This window comes from Sceloporus occidentalis, unplaced genomic scaffold (assembly GCF_023333645.1).
Source record: "Sceloporus occidentalis isolate IW3139 unplaced genomic scaffold, rSceOcc1.0.p SCAF_1, whole genome shotgun sequence".
Lineage (NCBI taxonomy): Eukaryota > Metazoa > Chordata > Lepidosauria > Squamata > Phrynosomatidae > Sceloporus > Sceloporus occidentalis.
In genome coordinates, this window is record NW_028316981.1 from 220,917,116 (window position 1) to 220,937,343 (window position 20,228).

General features: G+C 41.7%; 1 protein-coding gene across 1 annotated transcript in view; it reads left to right on the plus strand.

The window, feature by feature from the left end:
- KANK2 (KN motif and ankyrin repeat domains 2) overlaps positions 1-16,652 on the plus strand; it is a 132,095-nt gene extending 115,443 nt beyond the window's left edge. The window contains 7 exon segments of the mRNA XM_089489069.1: positions 725-812; positions 1,520-1,739; positions 3,693-3,835; positions 6,831-7,031; positions 9,554-9,652; positions 14,123-14,173; positions 14,175-16,652. Coding sequence (XP_089345195.1) covers positions 725-812; positions 1,520-1,739; positions 3,693-3,835; positions 6,831-7,031; positions 9,554-9,652; positions 14,123-14,173; positions 14,175-14,213 — 841 coding nt within the window. The 3' untranslated portion in view covers positions 14,214-16,652.
- The last annotated feature ends 3,576 nt before the right edge of the window (positions 16,653-20,228 follow it).

Genomic DNA, 20,228 nt, shown 5'->3' on the forward strand with positions numbered 1-20,228 from the left:
TACACCTATCCCACCTTCTGCACTGCTCTGGCTCTCTTGAACAAGGGAAACAAGGCACCGAAGAAGGGGAAGCAAGAATGCATGTGCCCCCATTGTTTTCTCCACTGCCCTGTCTCTCATGGATGAGGAGGAAGCCAAGGCAGCAGAGATGGTGGGGCAGCATGCTTGCCTTCCATCACCTCCTACTTGTCTGGCTGCCTGCCTATCTCCCAGCAGGCCTAGTTGGGTCTCTGGGCAGGTGATGGCCAGATGGCTGTTTGATGAAGTGATGCAGTGGGAGGAGAGATTGGGCAGGGTAGGTGTCCCTTCCTGTGGCTGGCTGGGTGGCAGCTGGCATGCAACTGGGGAGAGGGGGACAGGCGAGGAACACAATGGGGTGGGCAAGGCAGGCTGCCACCACCACCTTTCCCCAGCAGCCCCTTCTAGGCACCCACACTGGGTGACACCAACACTAGAGATGCCACTGGTTTGTTGGCTTGTTTAAGGAACAAGAGTTTGTTGTAAGCCACAGTTTCTAGTTCATAGGTATCAATAAGCCACATAGTAGGAAAAGTTAAGGTGAATTCTGGTTAAGTACACTTAACATCAAGGCTTTCCACAGATTCACAGAGGCTGCTACATATAATACTAAATCTGCATGTTTCATGCAAATGCTACTTTCACCAAGTATGTTCCATTCAAACGCTAATATATCCCCCTTTTCCCTCTTCTGTTTTATAACCAGTATGGTACTCAGCAAGGAGCTGCTTTCATCCTGTGAAGTTCTTCAGAAATACTTGGATAGTTCCAATGCACACATGGATGAAGAGATGGTATACATATATATAGTTTGGGAAAGTGGGGGGAAACTTAAAATGTGGGTGGTCATATAGACTTCCATTTGTGAGGCTCATTTCTTTGACTGTCACACTAGACAGTTCCAGTTTTATGGACAGGCATTTGTGAGATCATGTTTGTTGTGTGCCTTCAAGTCATTTCTGACCTAAGGAGACCCTAAGGTGAACCTATCATGGGATTTTCTTGGCAAGTTTCTTCAGAGGGGGGTTGTCATTGCAGTCCTCTGAGGCTGAGAGAGTGTGATTTGCCCAAGATCAGCCAGTAGGTTTTCATGGCCAATATGGGATTCAAACCATGGTCTCCAGAGTTCTGGTCCAGTAGTCAAACGACTACACCACACTGGGCTCATGTATATTCCAGTGGTCTTTTGACATGTAGCCAGATGAAGAGGAGATGTCTAATAGGAAATAACTATTGGAATATCTGTATTACTGTTGGAAAATTTGGAATATCTTCACAGGGACTTCCCTGCAATTCACAAAACCACACTTCCAAGAGTTTTCTTGGTGAAGTCATGCTGTTTGAACCAAAGGCAGATTAGATTGTCATTTAAACACACTAGAAAAATAAAATGAAAGCTAGATTTTTAAAGAAGACCATTGATTTTGTTAAGACATACTAGGACATACTAGTGTCATACCTGAAATGTGTTGTTATTGCTGTTTTCTTTACATTACTCTAGAAAGTGGCATATACCACAGTGCTGCCTTATTGGTTGAGGCTTTCCTGCCACAAAGAAGCAGATCCAGAGTTGGTCTCACAGCATCTCACTGCTTTTCAAGCCATCTCCCCACAACTGCTGGAGCTTGTCATCAATATGGCTGATGCCAATGGTAACACGGCCCTGCATTACACTGTTTCACATTCCAACTTCCCTGTTGTCACAAAACTTCTTGAAACAGGTAGGTGAGCACAGAGAAATGGAAAAATTTGGGACTCAAGGAAGTCCCCTTTCATGAGATGATGACTCATCTGGCCACTTTTGCTGTAGCACATGGATTTGGGTTGCTCAGGATCTCTAGACTTCATGTGGTCCACAGCTCCAAAGTGCTGAGTATTTTGGAGGCTAAACCCACATGATCATAATATTTTGGAGGATGAATTTCCTAACAATGAAATTCCTTTGTGTCTGTGGCCACTATGCCATGTCAGCTGGGATTTATATCAAGAGAAATTTGGGGAAAGGGCTTGAGCTCAGGCTCAGGGACCAAATTTAATAATCCGAATGTCCTTGTCAGACCCACTTGGCTTCCCCAGATGTCTACACCACACTTTCCTGTGACACAAGTATTTGGTGGTTTCTAATTTCAGTACTTTTTTAAATATGAGACGTCTCTACTAAGACTTAGTTAATGTGAGCATTAAACTAAAACATGTGGCTGTTTGAGTCATATTCTTTTGACTTCAGTCCTGATCACTACTAGACTACAACTCCTAAAAACATCTCTGAAATTCATTTCAGCTCTTGGGTGAAAGCACTCGTTGGTATGAATGATCTGGGTCTGTTGAGGACTGGGTAAGGTGCAATGGGCAAGAAACCAAGATCAGAGTTGGGAATAATAGAGCCCATGGGTCTACAATTTCTGGAAATTTTGAAGGGATGGAAAGGATCAGATATTTTAAGAAAAACTGAAAATGCAATATTATCTTCCTTTACAGACTGAAAGTTACATTATTGCTTAAGGAACATAAAATGCTTTATCTATAACTTGGTTTGCTATAAAATTATGTTTGATGTTACAGTTGGTGAGTGGCAGGCAAAAAAATCAACATTAGTATAACAAAGAAAATTATTTTCTTTGTAAAGTACATGGATGGTGCTATATTAATAATAATAATAATAATAATAATAATAATAATAATAATATTTTGTCTCCACTAGTCTTCCATCATGTCAAGCAGACATAATACATTCATTCTCAATAAACAACAGCTAAGAAAAAGAAATCAAGACCAGGAATTGCAACAATCACGTCATAGAATAGAGTTGGAAGAGACCTCAAAGGCCATCCAGTCTAAATTCACAATCAAAGCACCCCAACAGATGGCCACCCAGCCTCTGTTGATAGACCTCCAAAGAAGGAGACTCACCACTCTCCGAAGGAGTGTTTCCACTCTCAAACAGCTCTTAATGTCAGGAGGTTCTTCCTAATGTTGAGCTGGATTCTCTTTTCCTACAGTTTGAATCCATTGCTCTGTGTCCTGTTCTGTGGAGCTGCAGAAATCAAGCTTTCTCCATCCTCAATATAACACCCCTTCAAATACTTAAACAGGCCTATCATATCACCTCTTAACCTTCTTTTCTCCAGGCCAAATGTACACATTTCCCTAAGTCGCTCCTCATAGGGCTTGATGGTTTCCAGACCCTTCACCATTTTGGTTGCCCTCCTCTGGATACGCTCCAGCTTATGGTGTTTTGACACTACTGTACTTTGACACTACTTAAAGAAATGTTTTCCTCTTACATAGCTTTTAGAAGCAACAAATATGTGAACATATGAGCCCCTTGTTAATGTTTAAACCCTTATTTCTTCAGGTGGACTCCTGTCCAATTCTGGATTGGTTTTATTTTTCCAGATTCTTTTGTCACAGGGAGGAAGTTGATGTTGCCCCAAGTAGGTCCTAGGAGTACCACATTATTGTCCAGAATCCCAGGATTCACCTGACTTGATTTAAGCTAATCATAAACAAGGAGTTATTATCAATACCAGGTTATCTGGGGAAATGATGGGTTCTCTCTGGATATTTTTGAAAACAGGTTCAGATAGTTGCCTGTTTTGCCTGGGGTTTGGATTTGGGGCTGCAAGACAATGTCCAAAGGAATGAGGTATCTCATAACTTCTTTCCTCTTCTAGGCTTGTGCCATGTGGACCAACAGAACAAAGCTGGTTATACAGCCATTATGCTGACAGCACTGGCTGCCTCCCGGTCAGAAAGTGATATGGAGACCATTGTGCAGCTGTTAAAAATGGGCAACGTTAATGCCAAAGCCAGCCAGGTACCCGAATTCCCATCAGAGAGTGGGATGTACAAATCAGATAAGGTAGCCATGGGAAGGATTATGTTTTTGCCCAGGTTGGGTGTTCAAACCTCCAACTGTTCTACTTTGTTGAAGCAGTGGATGATTTTAAAGCTTACTCTTCCTTTTCTCTCACTTTCTCTCCTCCACATGCATAGTGCATAAAAAGGAAGAAGGGAGGGAGAGGGAAAGAAAGAAATGTAGCAGCTTTAAGATTATCTCCTTTTTATTTTTGCATGCATTTTTGTGGATAAAAATGCACTTCTTCTTTTCAGGTTCTCATTTCCTGCCATTTCTTTTTGTAAGCAAACTCAGCACATTAAATTCTGCCTCCATATCCACCAATTTCACCATTCATGGCTTGAAATATTTTTCAGATAATAATAATCCAAAAAATAAAACATGATCTTGCCATTTTATATAAGGAACCCCATTGTACTAAACTACTGTATATAATGGTTCACAGTGGGCCCTGAAGCCAAACCTCAGTGGATACCAAGGGTCCACTGTAGTAAGAATTTTAAGAAAAGAATTGTATTCAAATCGGGAGTTTGTCTGTGTTTGTTGTTGTTCTTAACTGGTTATGGTGACCCTGTGGATGAGACATCTCCAGGACTCCCTGTCCTCCACTGTTCTGCTTAAGCCCTGTAAATTCATATCTGTGACTTCCATAATAGAGCCCAGCCATCTACCTACCATATTTCCTCTTGTCTCTCCATCTTTCCTAACATTATTGTTTTTTCCAGTAAGTTGTGCCTTTTCTTGAAGTGGCCAAAGTACAACAGCTTCAATTTGATTATCTTGGGTGCTTTACAGACCACCCAAAAAGGGCGGTCTGCCGGCGCCGCTGGTTGCTGCGTCCGGGAACCGCAGCGGACAAACCGCGCAATTCCCGGACTCAACAAAAAAGAAGCTGCAAAATTCAGCTTCTTCTTGTGGCACAAAAATGGCGCCTCAAGTCACCAATGCCGCAATCGCGGCGTCGTTTCTGCCACGCGATGTGAGGACACTAGGCGTCCGCAACATCAAAATGGTGGTGCCCGTGTAGAACAGGCACCGCCATTTTGTACGCTCCAAGCGCATACTAGGGTTAGGGCGTCTGGAAAGGATGCCTCTTTCTAACCCTGGTACATACACGGCGCGTACTTTCCACCCGTGCGGAACAGGCCTTGGTTTCCAGGGAGATTTCTGGCTTGATCTATTCTAGGACCCATTTGTTTGTCTTTTTGGCTGTCCACTATGTCCTTGTTTATTTCAAATTTTTGTGCTTAATCCTTTAGAGTGGTTTCTACAATAGCAATAGCAAGTACATTTCTATACCGCGTATCAGTAAACTAGGGCCCCATTCATATTGTCCTTTTTGCGCTGGATGGAACCGGGAAGATTCGGTCCCCCTCCTCCGGAAGCAAGTGCTCACTACTTCATCAGGGTATTTTATCCCTGAATGCCCTCTCAGAGAAATCGATGTAAAATGAAGGTGCCTTTGCTGTCAATCAAATTTAGTTCCGCATTCATCATAGCCGACATTTCCTACTCCCATTGGGCAATCGGAAGTGTGCTTCCCCCCTCCTGTTTTTAAAAAAACCAGGTGCCAGAATGCGCATATTTTGTCAAATTTAAAAACCTCCTCTGTATGTGTGTGTGTGTGTGTGTGTGTGTGTGTGTGTTGTGGGTATTTGGGTCACTGCAGGTTATGGATCTTCCCTTGGCCCCGTTTTTAACCCCCAAATGCAATCTAATGCCATCTCTGCATCCTGCATTCTCCCTCCTTGCCACCCCAGAATGCCTAATAATAATAATAATAATAATAATAATAATAATAATAATAATAATATAATATAATATAATTAATTCCTCACCTTGGAATACCATCTCTGCATCCCTTGCTTTCCCTCAGCCAGCCCAGTTTCTTAGAGTGCAAAAGCATTCTGTATCAATTTGCCAAATTGAGAGATAAACTTTTGTAGCATTCGCATTGTAGCATTCGCAGAGAAAAAAAAGCCTCCTGCAAAGTGCCTTTGGAGCAAGCAAATGAAAGGGAAAGTAGTGCGAGCGAACACATTCTATCTATATATATATCTACCTGTTGAACTATGCGCATAGATTGTCAAATATATAAAAAAATAAAAATAAAAAGAGAGCTACCTGGTGCAAGAGGGAGGCTTGTTCCATTCTGTGCCCTCCCCCTGACCTACCCTGAACTTGACCCTTTCTCAGGCAGCCCAACTGCCCTTCCTCTGGCTCCTTGGCTCCATCAGTCACCCCAATTGCCTGGCATCCCTTCTTTCCCCTGGCTTCTTCCTCCTCCTCTTCCTCCTCCTCCTTCGCCCCAATGAAGAGGAGGGAATACTCTGCCCTCTGCCCTTCCTCTGACCTAAATCCCTCCCATGAACTGGCCCCGATCATGATCGGGGGCAAGTTCATATTCCCCAAACCCGGGTTTTTCCAAAAGATACAGCTTTTACCCTGATTCCAAATGCTAAGGGGCATTTGCCACGAAACGGTTGTGGAAGCCTCCAATTCGCTTGTGGGAGATTCGGGGTGAATATGAACTTCACGTGCAAGAATCGGTTTCTGATCTGGGGTAAAAGGTAGTCTGAATGGCCCCTAGCACTCCCCCTCCCGTTTTTTATCCAACTCTTCTAGTTTGCTTCCAATAAAACTTTTTCTATTTTATTATCATTGTTCTTTTTGTCCCCTAGACGTTTTTGTTCTGCAACTTTCAGTTTGGGTTTAGGGTTACACCTCTGTATCTTCATAAGCTAATTGCCCCCAACAAGCTGGGTTTACCGACCTATGAAAGGATGCAAGGCTGAGTGGGCCTTGGAGCTCTGCCTGGGATTGAACTCAGAACCTTGATAATTGCAGTACAGTCATTTAACCACTGCACCACCAGGGCTCCCTTTCTTCTCCCTGCCCAAGGAGTTAACACCATTGCTTAACACTGTTGCCTTTTCCATTTCCACTCCTGCAGGCTGGACAGACTGCACTGATGTTGGCTGTCAGCCATGGGCGTCTTGATATGGTGCGTGCCTTGCTAGCAAGCAAAGCAGATGTCAACTTGCAAGATGATGATGGTTCCACGGCACTGATGTGCGCCTGTGAACATGGCCACACTGAGATTGTCCGCCTTCTGCTGGCCACCCCTGGCTGTGATGTTGCCCTGTCTGACAATGTAAGTCTTTCCTGTACCACTAGCTGTGTTTGGCTAGTGGAAGGAGCCCTTTTTATTCCATCTCAGCACCCACAGTGTTACCCAAAAAGCTGGGATCCTAAGAGGGCACCCATAAATAATAAGGGAACTTTAATAGCTCAATTAATAACAGCGAGAGGAACTCTGGATAAAGATTCAAAGAATTAGGATTTCACCTTTGTCTAACTGTTCTGAAAAACTAGAACTCTCAGAGTGCAAAGTACAACTTAATTTTATTGACTAACAGCAAAGGGGAAAATAACCATTCATGCAATAGCATTCACACACAGACACACACACACACACACACACACACACACACACACACACACTCAAAAGAACTAATGAAATTAAAAGTAGCAGCTTGTACCAAGGTTGAAGTAGGAGCAGAATTCTAATCAGGGGATGATGGAAGTAACAGTGGCTCAACCAGGCTGCCTGCTTGTGTATGGGGGTGGCCAGCCTGTGTTGAGGGGTCAGTATGAAATCTGGCATCATCTCTGCCTCATTTCAAATTGAGCCAATGTGTGAGTGCCATTCCACCTAGTTGATGATTTTGATTTCAGAGTTCAAAAGGAATATTTTTGGTTGATGGTAGTGACATTGATTTAATCAAGCAGTAATAAAATTAGAACAATTCCAGGATGCTTGGAATAGGATGGGCTATAGCAGTGGATCCCAAACTATGCATTTGAAGAGATTTTGGACTTCAGCTCCCATTAGCCTTAGCCATGTTGTCTTAGTCTAATCTGAAGCTGAACTCCAAAATTCCTTAAAAAGCACAGTTTGGGGACCACTGGGCTATAGGAAAATGCAAAGGATGCTAGCAGAAAGATTTATGCTTTAGGTTAACAAACCTTTGTCAGTTAACTTGAAGAGAAAATGCACACAGCAGGGAAGTAGATTGGAAATCAGCACTACATATACCCATTAAATGACATGAGTGTGACCACTCATGAGAAGTTCAAAGTTAACAGGTCATCATAGCCTGTCCAGGTTCATGCTTTTTGGCCTCTATGTAACTGTGATTATAATATAACACAATATTTGTACCCCACAATAATACAGGGTATGCAGGGTGTAGTAAGAGCAACATGATTGCCTGCCTTCTGCACTGTTTGGTAAAAACAAAGCAAGCTATTTTAGATGTTTTTGCTTTACATACACACATTCAATGCAGCGTTTTTTAATATCCTATCAAGTGAAATAAACAAGTAATATATGCCAGGTTTCAGCACTGAAGTATCTGAGTTAATAGTACTTGTCCCTCACTATTTAGTAATGGAGAACCAACCTCAGTTGGCAGGTGTATGAGATTCAATGGCTTTAAACAAATAAGGAAAGAAACAGAGAACAGAAATCTATAAACTGACTTTTTGAATTGGTTCCCTGTCAAATTCAGCTGGTCCTTAGTGTGTGTGTGTAGTGGTGCTGGTGAGGCCTCGTTGTTATTTTGCTGTAGTCTTTCTGGGAGAAAGGTGGCATATAAAGGAAAAATGATGATGATGATGATGATGATGATGATGATGATGATGATGATGATGATCCATTCAGGGGCTGCAAATCTGTATGTCCCAGTATAGTGTAGCTACAGATACCTCTCTGAGGTCCAAAATACACTGGAGAAACAATCCAGTTTCAGACCACTTTAACAGCCCTGGCTCAATGCTAGAGATTTCTGGGAACTGTAGTTTTCTGAGACATTTAGCCTTTTTTTAGATTGTAAGCCTGAGGGCAAGGAAATGTCTAATTAACAAACTGTAAGCCGCTCTGATAGCCTTGGCTGAAGAGCAGTGTATAAATAATAATAATAATAATAATAATAATAATAATAATAATAATAATCTTTCAGAGAGCTCTGGTGACACAATAAACTACAATTCCTAGGATTCCCAAGCACTGAACCAGGGCAGTTAGAGCCATCTCAAATTGGATTATTTCTGCAGGACCTGAATTTTTGCTGTTCCTTTGCCATGGCTTGTGGGAGCAATGGGGGGAATTGGAAAAGTGTCTGTCTATGTCCTTTAGAGGTCACAGTGAACATCTTTTTGCATCTGGTTGCAAGGATGTAACCTTCTCCAATCTCTCCCAACTCTCACCAGGCATAGAATGGCTGGAAGGGTTTTGCAGTGAGTCTGTGGTAGGTCGGCGGGGGGGGGGGGGGAGGCTTTGCGTCGTGTGGAGAAAGAGGATACCAACCTCCGCATTGACCAAGAAGGGAAAAACCTATGCATAAGATTATTTTATGACATAATATCTTGTTTGACCCCCAGCATTCAGAGCTACATGGGAGCTCCACTTAGTTTATCTTGGCTAAGAAATGATAATAGTCCTCTTCGATCTAATTATGGGTACCCTTTCCTGGAATTCTAGGGGATGATAGCCGGTGTGAGAGGGTGAAGTCAGTCTTGTCTTTTCCCTGCCTTTCTCATTTGTTGGAAATGATGGTCCATCCAGCAAGAACTACCATCACTGGGGTGGCTTTTAATTGCCTTCTCTTTCAGGATGGCAGCACAGCGCTCTCCATTGCACTAGAGGCAGACCAGAAGGACATTGCCATCATGCTGTACGCTCATCTGAACTTTGCCAAATCTACATCTCCGGTGAGTTCACAGAATCATAAGAACTGGGCTATCCTTTTGACCATTGAACCAGTGTGGTGTAGTGGTCTGCGTATTGGCCTATGACTCCAGAGACCAGGAGCTCCCATGTAGCTTGGCAATGAAAACTACTGGGTGACCATGGGCACATAACACTCTTTCAGCCTCAGAAGATGGCTGTGGCAAACCTCTGAACATATCTTGCCAAGATTACCCCATGATAGGCTTGCCTTAAGGTCACATAAGTCGGAAACACCTTGAATGCCCACAACAACAACAGCCCATTAATCTAGTATACCCAGTGCCAAACCACTTGCATCTGATGTAGTCCATGAAATCTTATGGCAATAGTGCTTGGTAGCTTTTTAGGTGCCTCAAGACTCTTTTCTACTTTTGAAGCATTTTTTGAATTGAATTGATTTATGTTCAGTTCTCCTCTTGGCCATGGAAACTCATTGGGTGACCTTAGGCAAGTCACACACTCTCAGCCTCAGAGACAAGCAACCCTTTCTAAACAAATCTTGTCTGGAAAATCCTATGATAGGGTTGCCATAAGTTGCAAATGACTAGAAGGCACACAGTAACAACAAATTATCATTATCTACCAAACTTTTTTCTACTAGTAATTATTTTTATCTGTACTGTCCTTCAAAAGCTACAATATTATATGAAAGATGCTTATCTATGGCTTGGTTTCACCCCATGCTATTATTATTACATGGGTGAGCATCTGGATAAAAATTAAAGGGGAGGGAAACAACAGGGACGTTATTGTGGGAGTCTATTACAGAACCCAAGTCAGACGGAGGAATTGGATGATGCCTTTCTAGAACAGATGACCACACACTCAGAAAGGAGAGATGTAGTAGTAATGGGTAACTTCAACTATCCTGATATTTGCTGGAAGTCAAACTCAGCCAAATCCTCAAGGTCTAGCAAATTCCTCACTTGCCTTAGAGACAATTTCATTGTCCAAAAGGTAGAAGAGGCAACAAGGGGATCAGCTATTTTGGATCTGATCCTAACTAACTCATCCCCACACAACTCAGTTTAAAGCCGTCCTGATCAAATTCTTGAGACTGCTGGCAAAAACGTTTCTGCCAACCCATCGCTTGCCAGAAGTCCCCCTCATGGAACCGTAGCCAATGATCAAAGAATTCAAATTGTTCTCAGTGGCACCATTTACGGACCCAGTTGTTTACATCTGCTATTTTCCTCTCACTTTCTGGACCACATCCTTCAACTGGCAGAAGAGACGAGATGACAACTTGTGGATCCATTTCTTTCAGCTTCCTACTCAGAGCCTCATAATCCCTTCTGATGTTCGGAAGGCTATGTCTTGCAGTATCATTGGTTCCCACATCGACCAAAAGGAAGGGTTATTGGTCAGTAGGCTTGATCAGTCTTGTCAGCCTCTCTGTCACATCATGGATCTTTACCCCAGGGAGACAACTCACCTCCCGATATATCTTGTCAGGCTTACAAATCACTGCTTCTGTACTCCTCAGCAAGGATCCTCCCACCACCAAAACACACCTCCTCCGAGGCTTAGCAGCAACTGTTCCCTCTGGTGTTCTCCTGTTTCCCTGCTCTGTCTCTGAACATTGTCCATGCTGCTCTTCCTTGTCCTCTTTGATAAGAGAAAGAGCTTCAAGTTGATTCTGTAGCTGCAAGTTCCCAGAAAGATCCCTTGTTTCCCTACTTCTCTCTGTGACATTCCTCCAGCTGTCTGCCTCCTGTGTATGTGAAGTGACCTCCTCCTCCCCAGCAACTTCCTCTGTGTGGTCCATGTCCAGGACCATTTGTTCTGTTCTGTCCAGGGAATCCTCTTGCTCCCTAATATGCTGAAGTGTAGCTACTCTGAGCTCCATATGCTGGACTTTCTCCTCTAAGAGTGTTACCAACTTGCACTTGGTGCATGTGAAGTTCTCCACATCTGTAGGCAAGAAGACAAACATCCCACAAGTGTTGTAGGTGACTGCAGCAGTTCCCTCAGTGTCCATACTGAGAAGTGTTAGGTAATCACTGAAACAGGACTGTGGGCTCCCTCCTCACAAAAAACCCTCCAGTAAACACCAGTGTTAGGGCCCCTGATGACCTGGCCTTTTCACCACTCTCTACCAGTAAACTCAATCTACTGGGAATATAACTTTATAGAAATGTCCTGGCTGCTACCTTGTTCTGAAGGTTTCTGACTCACTTCCTCTAAGCAAGAAACCCCTAAAAGTTCTTTTTTAAAAAGGGGAAATTTTTAAAGGAGAACCTCTAAAAACCAAAGTTCGCTCTTCCCCTGCTACATCTGCTGTAGTTTTGCTTGGATGAAAATATTCACGTACAACTCTGGGAGGAGTTATATAGAGCTAGTCTGCTTGCTCCACCCCCTAGTGACTCACAGATGTGACTCACAGATGCTCCACCCCCTCAGCAACAAGCACACTCTCCCAAGAGTTTTTAAAAAAATGCAAACACTCACCACTCAAAATAGCTGCCCAGAAACCGCTCTCCTTCTCCTCTCTGTGGCATGAACTGGTCTGGAAAGGCTCTGGGAGTAGTTTTATATATGCTAGCTCCATTCCCTTGTGACTCACAGATGCTCCATCCCCTCAGCGACAAGCACACTCTCCCAAGAGTTTTTTTAAAAAATTCAAACACTCACCACTCAAAATAGCTGCCCAGAAACCGCTCTCCTTCTCCTCTCTGTGGCATGAACTGGTCTGGAAAGGCTCTGGGAGTAGTTTTATATATAGCTAGTCTGTTAGCTCCACTCCCTTGTGACTCACAGATGCTCCATCCCCTCAGCAACAAGCACACTCTTCCAAGAGTTTTTTAAAAAATTCAAACACTCACCACTCAAAATAGCTGCCCAGAAACTGCTCTCCTTCTCCTCTCTGTGGCATGAACTGGTCTGGAAAGGCTCTGGGAGTAGTTATATATATAGCTAGTCTGCTAGGTCCACCCCCCTGTGACTCACAGAAGCTCCACCCCATCAGCAACAGTTTGTCTCAGGTCTATTTGCATCAGTTATTCACACAGCCAAGAATGCGAAACTTTTAGGAAAACTCAGAAAAAACTCCGAGACCAATTATCCCAGGTTAAGTGGGGGGGGGTGGGGGTTGGGGGTTGGTAACCCCCCCCCCCCCCCCCGAACTTACTTGGGTGCATTCAAAAGGCATGTGAACAACAATCATTTAACCCACATTCTAACAGGATTATTTTCACCATCTAAATAACCTCTAAGTGTCTAAAAACTACTTTTGGAGCAAGTAGAGGTTTTGGAGATTGCAGCAAAGAGAGGTAATCCCAGTTCCTGGAGAAGCATTGTTTTTCTGTGAGGAACTGGGGATACAAAGTCCCAAAATTCTTCACAGAAATAATCAGAGTGCTTGATCTAAAACCTTGCCGTAGATCCTTGGGCTGAATTGCTTCTGGCTATGTGCCTCTGCTTTGCATTCTGCAGACTTGGTGTAAGGTGTTACCCTAATCTATCTACAGCTGCTATAGAGCTGAAAGCGAGCAGAGTCCACGTCTGAGAACCTCACACACACATTCACACACACAAAAAGAGAGAATACAGTATTTTATTTCCCCCCAACTATTTATTTTCTCAGTATCATCAGTTATAATTAAAATACAAAAGGATGAAAACATCAACATATTGACATAAAAGTAACACAGAACATCCCTTTACTCCATAAAGAAAAGAAAAACCAAACATAATATACTTGCATACATATCTGCATTTACGCAATATAACATACTATACAAATAACAGTAAAACATAACCTAACATGTAACATGTGACTTCCTTCCCAGCAGAACTATGTTGTTATTATTATCTGATTATCTGATTTATTTTAATTTGAAATATTCAATTATTCATCCTATTATTAAATCTCATTTTGCCTACACATATTTTCAAACATAAATGTCTTACATTCAAGTATGGAAGTTGTCACTTAAAACACTTGGATTAATCTAAATATACATTCCATCTATACTGATATAATTATATTTTAAATCCTTTGTTATCATCTTAATTTAGTTAATTTTCCTCTTATTCTCTAAGGTTTAACACAAATAATTTTCCCCACATTTTTTCAAAATATTTTATCATTATATTCCATTCTTTCACAAGTATTTCTTCCTATTTGTTTTTCATTTGGAATGCCAGCTTATCAGTGTACAGTATTTCAATTCAAGGTGGCTCCTGTGAGGCCAACCATAAAATCATAGAATCATAGAATTGGAAGAGTTGGAAGAGACCTCAAGGTCCATCCATTCCAACCCTATTCTGCCATGCAAGAACACACAACCAGACACTCCCAGCATATGAACATCCAGCCTCTGTTTAAAAACCTTGAAAGGAAGATACTCCACAGAATGAACTGTAAAAATATATAGCACACTAAAAAAGAGTCAGGGAAAATTGTGAAAGTGTGGAAGTAAGGACTAATCATGAAATGCCTCTTTCAGGGGACCCCAAAGCAACCGAAGCCTGACAGCGCAGCTGTGACCTCCAGTGACACTCAGTAACACAAAGGATGGTGGCGGCATTTCTCATTAGCCCTAGAGAATTTCTCACTTTGAAGAAGTACTGCAGCTTTGTCAAGGGCTGAGGAATAAAAGGAGCTCATGGTGCATATTGCAAGTTGATCCTTTCCCCAAGAAATGCTGCCCATATGCATCCTTGTTCACCACTCCATCAGCAGGAATCTCTCCCATCTGATGCACTAACTGGACTGGAGGTCTTCTAGCAGAACATTTCTTCTATCTAGTGAGCCAAAGAGAAGATTGGCAAAGGGTCTCTGGATGCAGCTTCCTGCCAATTTAGCACAGCCTTGCAGCTTCATAGAGGTACAGTGGGTCCTTGGTATCTGCTGTGGCTTTGGTTCCAGGACTCCACATGATATCAGAATCCCTGGAGGCTAAGTTCCCATTAAATACAGTAGCATAGCATAATGATGTTCTTTATATAAAATAGCAAAATCAAGGTTTGCTTTTTGAACTTTATATATTTTTGAATATTTTAAAGCTGTGGATAGTTAAATCCGTGCATCAAGAATCCGTGGATATGGAGGCCCAACTGTATACTTATTCTCCCATTCATCCCAGGCTATTAAAGGAGGATAGGAAGTGCAACCTAGTAATGCAACAAGTAACCACTGAGAGGGACAGATGCTGTTTTATTTACAGTGGGCCTTTGATATCAGCTGGAATTTGCTTCCAGGATCCCCCATGGATGCCAAAATCTATGAATGCTCAAGTCCCATTAAATATATGGCATCCCTTATATAAAATGGCAAAACCAAGGTTTGCATTTTGCAATTTATATATTTTTAAAAAATATTTTCAAGCCGTGGATGGTTGAATCCATGGGTAAAGAACCCATAGATATGGAGGGCTGACTACTAGAGTTGAGTCAAATTAGTTTAGTTTCATGGAGAGTCCAGTACCATCTATTGTGGAGTAGAAGAGTAGGCTACTAGGATACACTTCTTACAACCCTGGACATCTTGGTAATTTTGGGCCACATCTCTGGCCTTCTCTGGCCTATCTCCTCCTTCCATTGAGGCTTAATATATTTTTAAGAGGCTAATGAAGGAGTGTCTCTCTAAAGCAACTCATTGGGGAAAGTCCCTGCTTAAACATGAATTTACTTGACATAATTTTGGGAAAGCAACTTGGATACCCTGCCTTGGGTGCGATAATATTTCCTCATTTGAGGAGGGGTTAAGAAAGATTTCTAATTTTCCTTTTAGGGGGAAAAAGTGATTTTGCTATATGAGTATTCTTGCAATACAACTAAAGTGAATATCTGAGGCTAAAATCAAAGTCGGATTTTACATACTAGGGGAAATGTAAATTTTGGGTATATATATTCTGTACTCATCCAAAACCCTGGCCCTAATTTATAGCTAAGATTGGTCTAGGCCCACAGCTTGGAAAACTTACTTCTTTGGACTACAGCTCCCACAGTACCTCAGACTAAGGTATGGCCAGTGGCTATGTAGTAGTAGTCCATAAAAGTAATCTCTTTATTTTCCCTTTTGTTATTACTTTTTATTCTGCACAAAGCAAGGGTGTGAAGAGTGAAGTCTTCAGTCATTTTTTGTGGAGTTTGCACAAGAGACATTGTTCTAGTGAATTGGATCTTTTACCTGTAATGGAAGTCAGATCTGATAAGTACAATCCCATGTCAAGATCTCACGACATACACCTGAATTTGTACATGTCCAACTAGGTAAATCCACCTGCTTTCTCTTAATCATCCACTGAATTCGTTTATGAATTCTCTATAAAGAAAGTGACATGTCATGGGTTTGCAAGGTGAAAAGTCCTTTTCACTTAATTCTTTGCGGTTTTCAATGCCAAAACTTTCTTCTCTCTCCTAACAAAAAAAATGACACATCAGGGGAGGAAAAAAAGTAATGACATTGAAGCATGAAGTAGTAGTAGCTGTTCTTTTAAATTGCCAAGCATTTGAAATAATAGAAGGGTACATCTTATTTTTATATAAATATATATATGTGTGTATTTTAATATACACCAAGAAAAGGGCTATATGTAAATTATTTTAGTGCACATTGGTTTAAGGATCTTCAAGGACTTGGTGTCCAAAATGAACAGGAGGAGCTGCCATCTTAGCTGCAAATTTCCTGGCTATTATCTTTGCACACTTTATTCTCTGCTTTGTGTAAAAGCCTATAGAAACTAGTTGGGCTTAAAACAAATGTTTATTTGGAGCTGTGGCTCTGTTCTGAACACACAGGTGGTAAAAATATTTCTTCTTAAGAACTGTTTTCTGTTGCTGCCTACAAAGCTGATATTTTAAATGGGCAACAAGGTTTTTCAAAGTTGCATCGCTTTAGGGGGGAGTATCTGAGTCTTGCATTTGGAATATTGCCTCATAAACATGTAATCTCTTTTACAATTTCCGTATGATATTTCTATGCATTTAAATGAAATTAATTCAATTTATAAAAGTATAACCAAAAAATAAAATAAAATTATTCACTATGACTGTTTCTAGTGTTAATATTTAAGAGCTTTTCCATTATACCAGACTATTGTGATCCCTTCCAACTCTGTGGCTCTATGATTCTGTGACTTGTGAGCTCGATGGACCTCAGAAATGAAAAGGGGAAAGTTTATTTTTATTGCAGTATGAGAGCCAGTGTGGTTTGGGGTTTTGAGCATTGGACTACAACTCTGGAGACCAAGGTTCGATTCCCAGCTCAGCCTGAGCAAGTAACACTCTCTCAGCTTCCAGAGAAGGCAATGCCAAACTTCCTCTGAGGAAGTATTGCCAAGAAAACCCTACAATAGCCTTAGGGTCACCATATGTTGCAAACGACTTGAAGACACACAACAATAACAACATGCATCAAACATCTCTCTTTGAACCTGTTTGCTGCATTTCAACCTCCTTTCAGGTTTTTGTTTGTGTTTTGTTGTTGTTTTATTCTGTCACACTAACAGTGATCCCTCTCCTCCTGTCCTTAGGAAGGGAGAACAAGAAGTTATGGAGATTCTGGAATAAATTGGACTGCGGATTCCATCTCACCATAAAGCACCTGGCTTTCTATGTTACAGCCAAATTGACAAGCCTTGCCTCAGCTGTATATTTGGCATGCAAGAGTATCTTGAACCACATAGCAAAAGTATGTAGAGAGATCTTGTAGCACCTGAAAAAAAGAAGTTGGCAGCATGAGCTTTCATAGACTTCAGCCTACTTCCTCAGATGTATTTGGTGGAGTGGAAAGCCAGGAACAGACCTATATAAGTCATTTGTGTGAGAGAATGTCAAATGCATCTGAGGAAGTAGACTGAAGTCTACAGAAGTTCATGCTGCCAACTTCTTTCTTTCAGTGAGTCTCAAAGGTGCTACAAGATCTCTTTACATGCTGATTCTACAGACTGACATGGCTATATCTTTGAATTCTATCACTTAGCAAAAATCACATGTGTTTTGATTCAACTGAATGTTATCCAAGTTCATTATACTGAACAAGCTGACAAGGCCCTGGCCCATGAAGCATGATATCCACAGTACTGCAAGCATGGTATCCACAGTTAATGGGGTGCAAGTGGTGGGATCCTTAGGTGGGAGTGATCATGTTCTCCTGGAGTTTGTTATGCAATGGAAAGGAGAAGCCAGGCATAGTCAGACACGCCTTCTAGACTTTAGGAGAGCTGATTTTAGTAAACTTAGAGAAATACTGGGGGTATTCCCATGGTCAGGAATACTAAAAGAGAAGGGAGTTCAAGATGGATGGGAGTTTCTCAAAAGGGAGATACTGAAGGCACAATTTCAAACAGTTCCAATGAGGAAGAAAATGGGAGCCAAGTTTTAAATGGAACATGTTTAAGAAATGGAAAAACAGGGAAATCACCAAAGAGGAATTCAAACAAATAGTGAGCACATGTAGGGGTAAAATCAGAAAGCTAAAGCACAGAATGAACTCAGGCTTGCTAGAGAGGTTAAGAACAACAAAAAGGGCTTTTTTGGGTATGTCTGCAGCAAAAGGAGGAAGAAGGAAATGGTAGGGCCACTGCGGGGAGAAGATGGCAAAATGCTAACATGGGACAGAGAAAAGGCAGAATTACTCAACACCTTCTTTGCCTCAGTCTTCTCAGAAAAGGAAAAGGGTGCTCAGCCTGAGGAAAATGGAGCAGAGGACAGAACAGGGGAAATTTAGCACAGAATAAGTAAAGAGATAGTACAGGAATACCTGTTTAATCTAAATGAATATAAATCTTCAGGACCAGATGAACTACATCCAAGAGTATTAAAAGAACTGGCAAATGTAATATTGGAGGCATTGGCAATAATCTTTGAGAACTCCTGTAGAACAGGAGAAGTCCCAGTAGACTGGAGGAGGGCAAACATTGTCCCCATCTTCAAAAGGGGGAAAAAAAAAGAGGATCCCAACAATTATTGTCCAGTTAGTCTGACATCAATACCAGGAAATATTCTAGAGCAGATCATTAAAGAGAGAGTCTGTGAACACCTAGAAAACAATGCCATAATCACAAAAGGTCAACACGGGTTTCAGAAAAAGAAGTCATGCCAGACAAATCTAATCTCTTTTTTTGATAAAATTTCAGCTTGGTAGATAATAATAATAATAATAATAATAATAATAATAATAATAATAATAATATTTATTTGTATCCCACCTCTCCCTGTATTGGATTGAGGCAGGTAACAACAAACATAAGAACAATAAAAATAGAACACAACAAACCACAAGGAAAAACATAGCAAAGCATATAAAATCCAATTCCCTATCTCCCTCCCACCTTAAAATAGCATTAAAAACAATAGTTCCCAACTGGAGAGTGAACATTCCGAGGAGGTCAATTTGGGAATGCCTGCCGGAAGAGATCCGTTTTTATTGCCTTTTTAAAGGCCTCCAAAGATGTTACATAGCAGATCTCCTCCAGCAGGTCATTCCAGGCTTTTGGAGATGAAGGGAATGCTGTGGATATAGTATATCTTGATTTCAGTAAAGCTTGTGACAGGGTTCCCCATGAATTCTTGCAAACAAGCTTGTAAAATGTGGGCTAGACAAGGTAACTGTTACATGGATTTGTAATTGGTTGTCTGATCGAACACAAGGAGTGCTCAACAATAGCTTCTTTTCATCCTGGAGAGAAGTGGCCAGTGGGGTCCCACAGGGTTCTGTCCTTGGCCCAGTGCTATCCAACATCTTTATCAATGACTTGGATGACAGAATTCAGGGTATACTTATCAAATTTGAAGATGACACCAAATTAGGAGGAGTAGCTAATACCCCTGAGGACAGGATCAAAATTCAAAATGACCTGAATAGACTAGAAAGCTGGGCAAAGCTAACAAAATGAATTTCAGCATGGAGAAATGCAAGGTACTGCACTTAGGGTGAAAAAATGAAATGCACAGATATAGGATGGGGGTCACCTAACTGAACAACACTACATGTGAAAGGGATCTGGGAGTCCAAGTAGAACACAAGTTGAACATGAGTCAACAGTGCTAACAAGGCCAATGTGATTTTAGGCTGCATCAATAGAAGTATAGTGCCTAGATCAAGTAATAGTGCCACTCTATTCTGCTCTGGTCAGGCCCCACCTGGAATATTGTGTCCAGTTCTGGGCACCACAATTTAAAAAGGATGTTGAGAAACTGGAGTGTGTCCAAAGGAGGGCAACTAAAATGGTGATGGGTCTGGAAACCATGTCCTATGAGGAACGTCTTAGGGAGCTGGGTATGTTTAGCCTGGAGAAAAGAAGGTTAAGAGGTGATATGATAGCCCTGTTTAAATACTTGAAGGGATGTCATATTGAGGAGGGAGCTAACTTGTTTTCTGCTGTTCCAGAGACTAGGACCCAGAGCAATGGATGCAAGCTACAGGCAAAGAGATTCCACCTCAACATTAGGAGGAACTTCCTGACAGTAAAGGCTGTTTGACAATGGAACACATTCCCTCAGAGTGTAGTGGAGTCTCCTTCCTTGGAGGTCTTTAAACAGAGGTTGGATGGCCATCTGTCAGGGATACTTTGATTGAGATTTCCTACATGGCAGGGGTTGGACTGG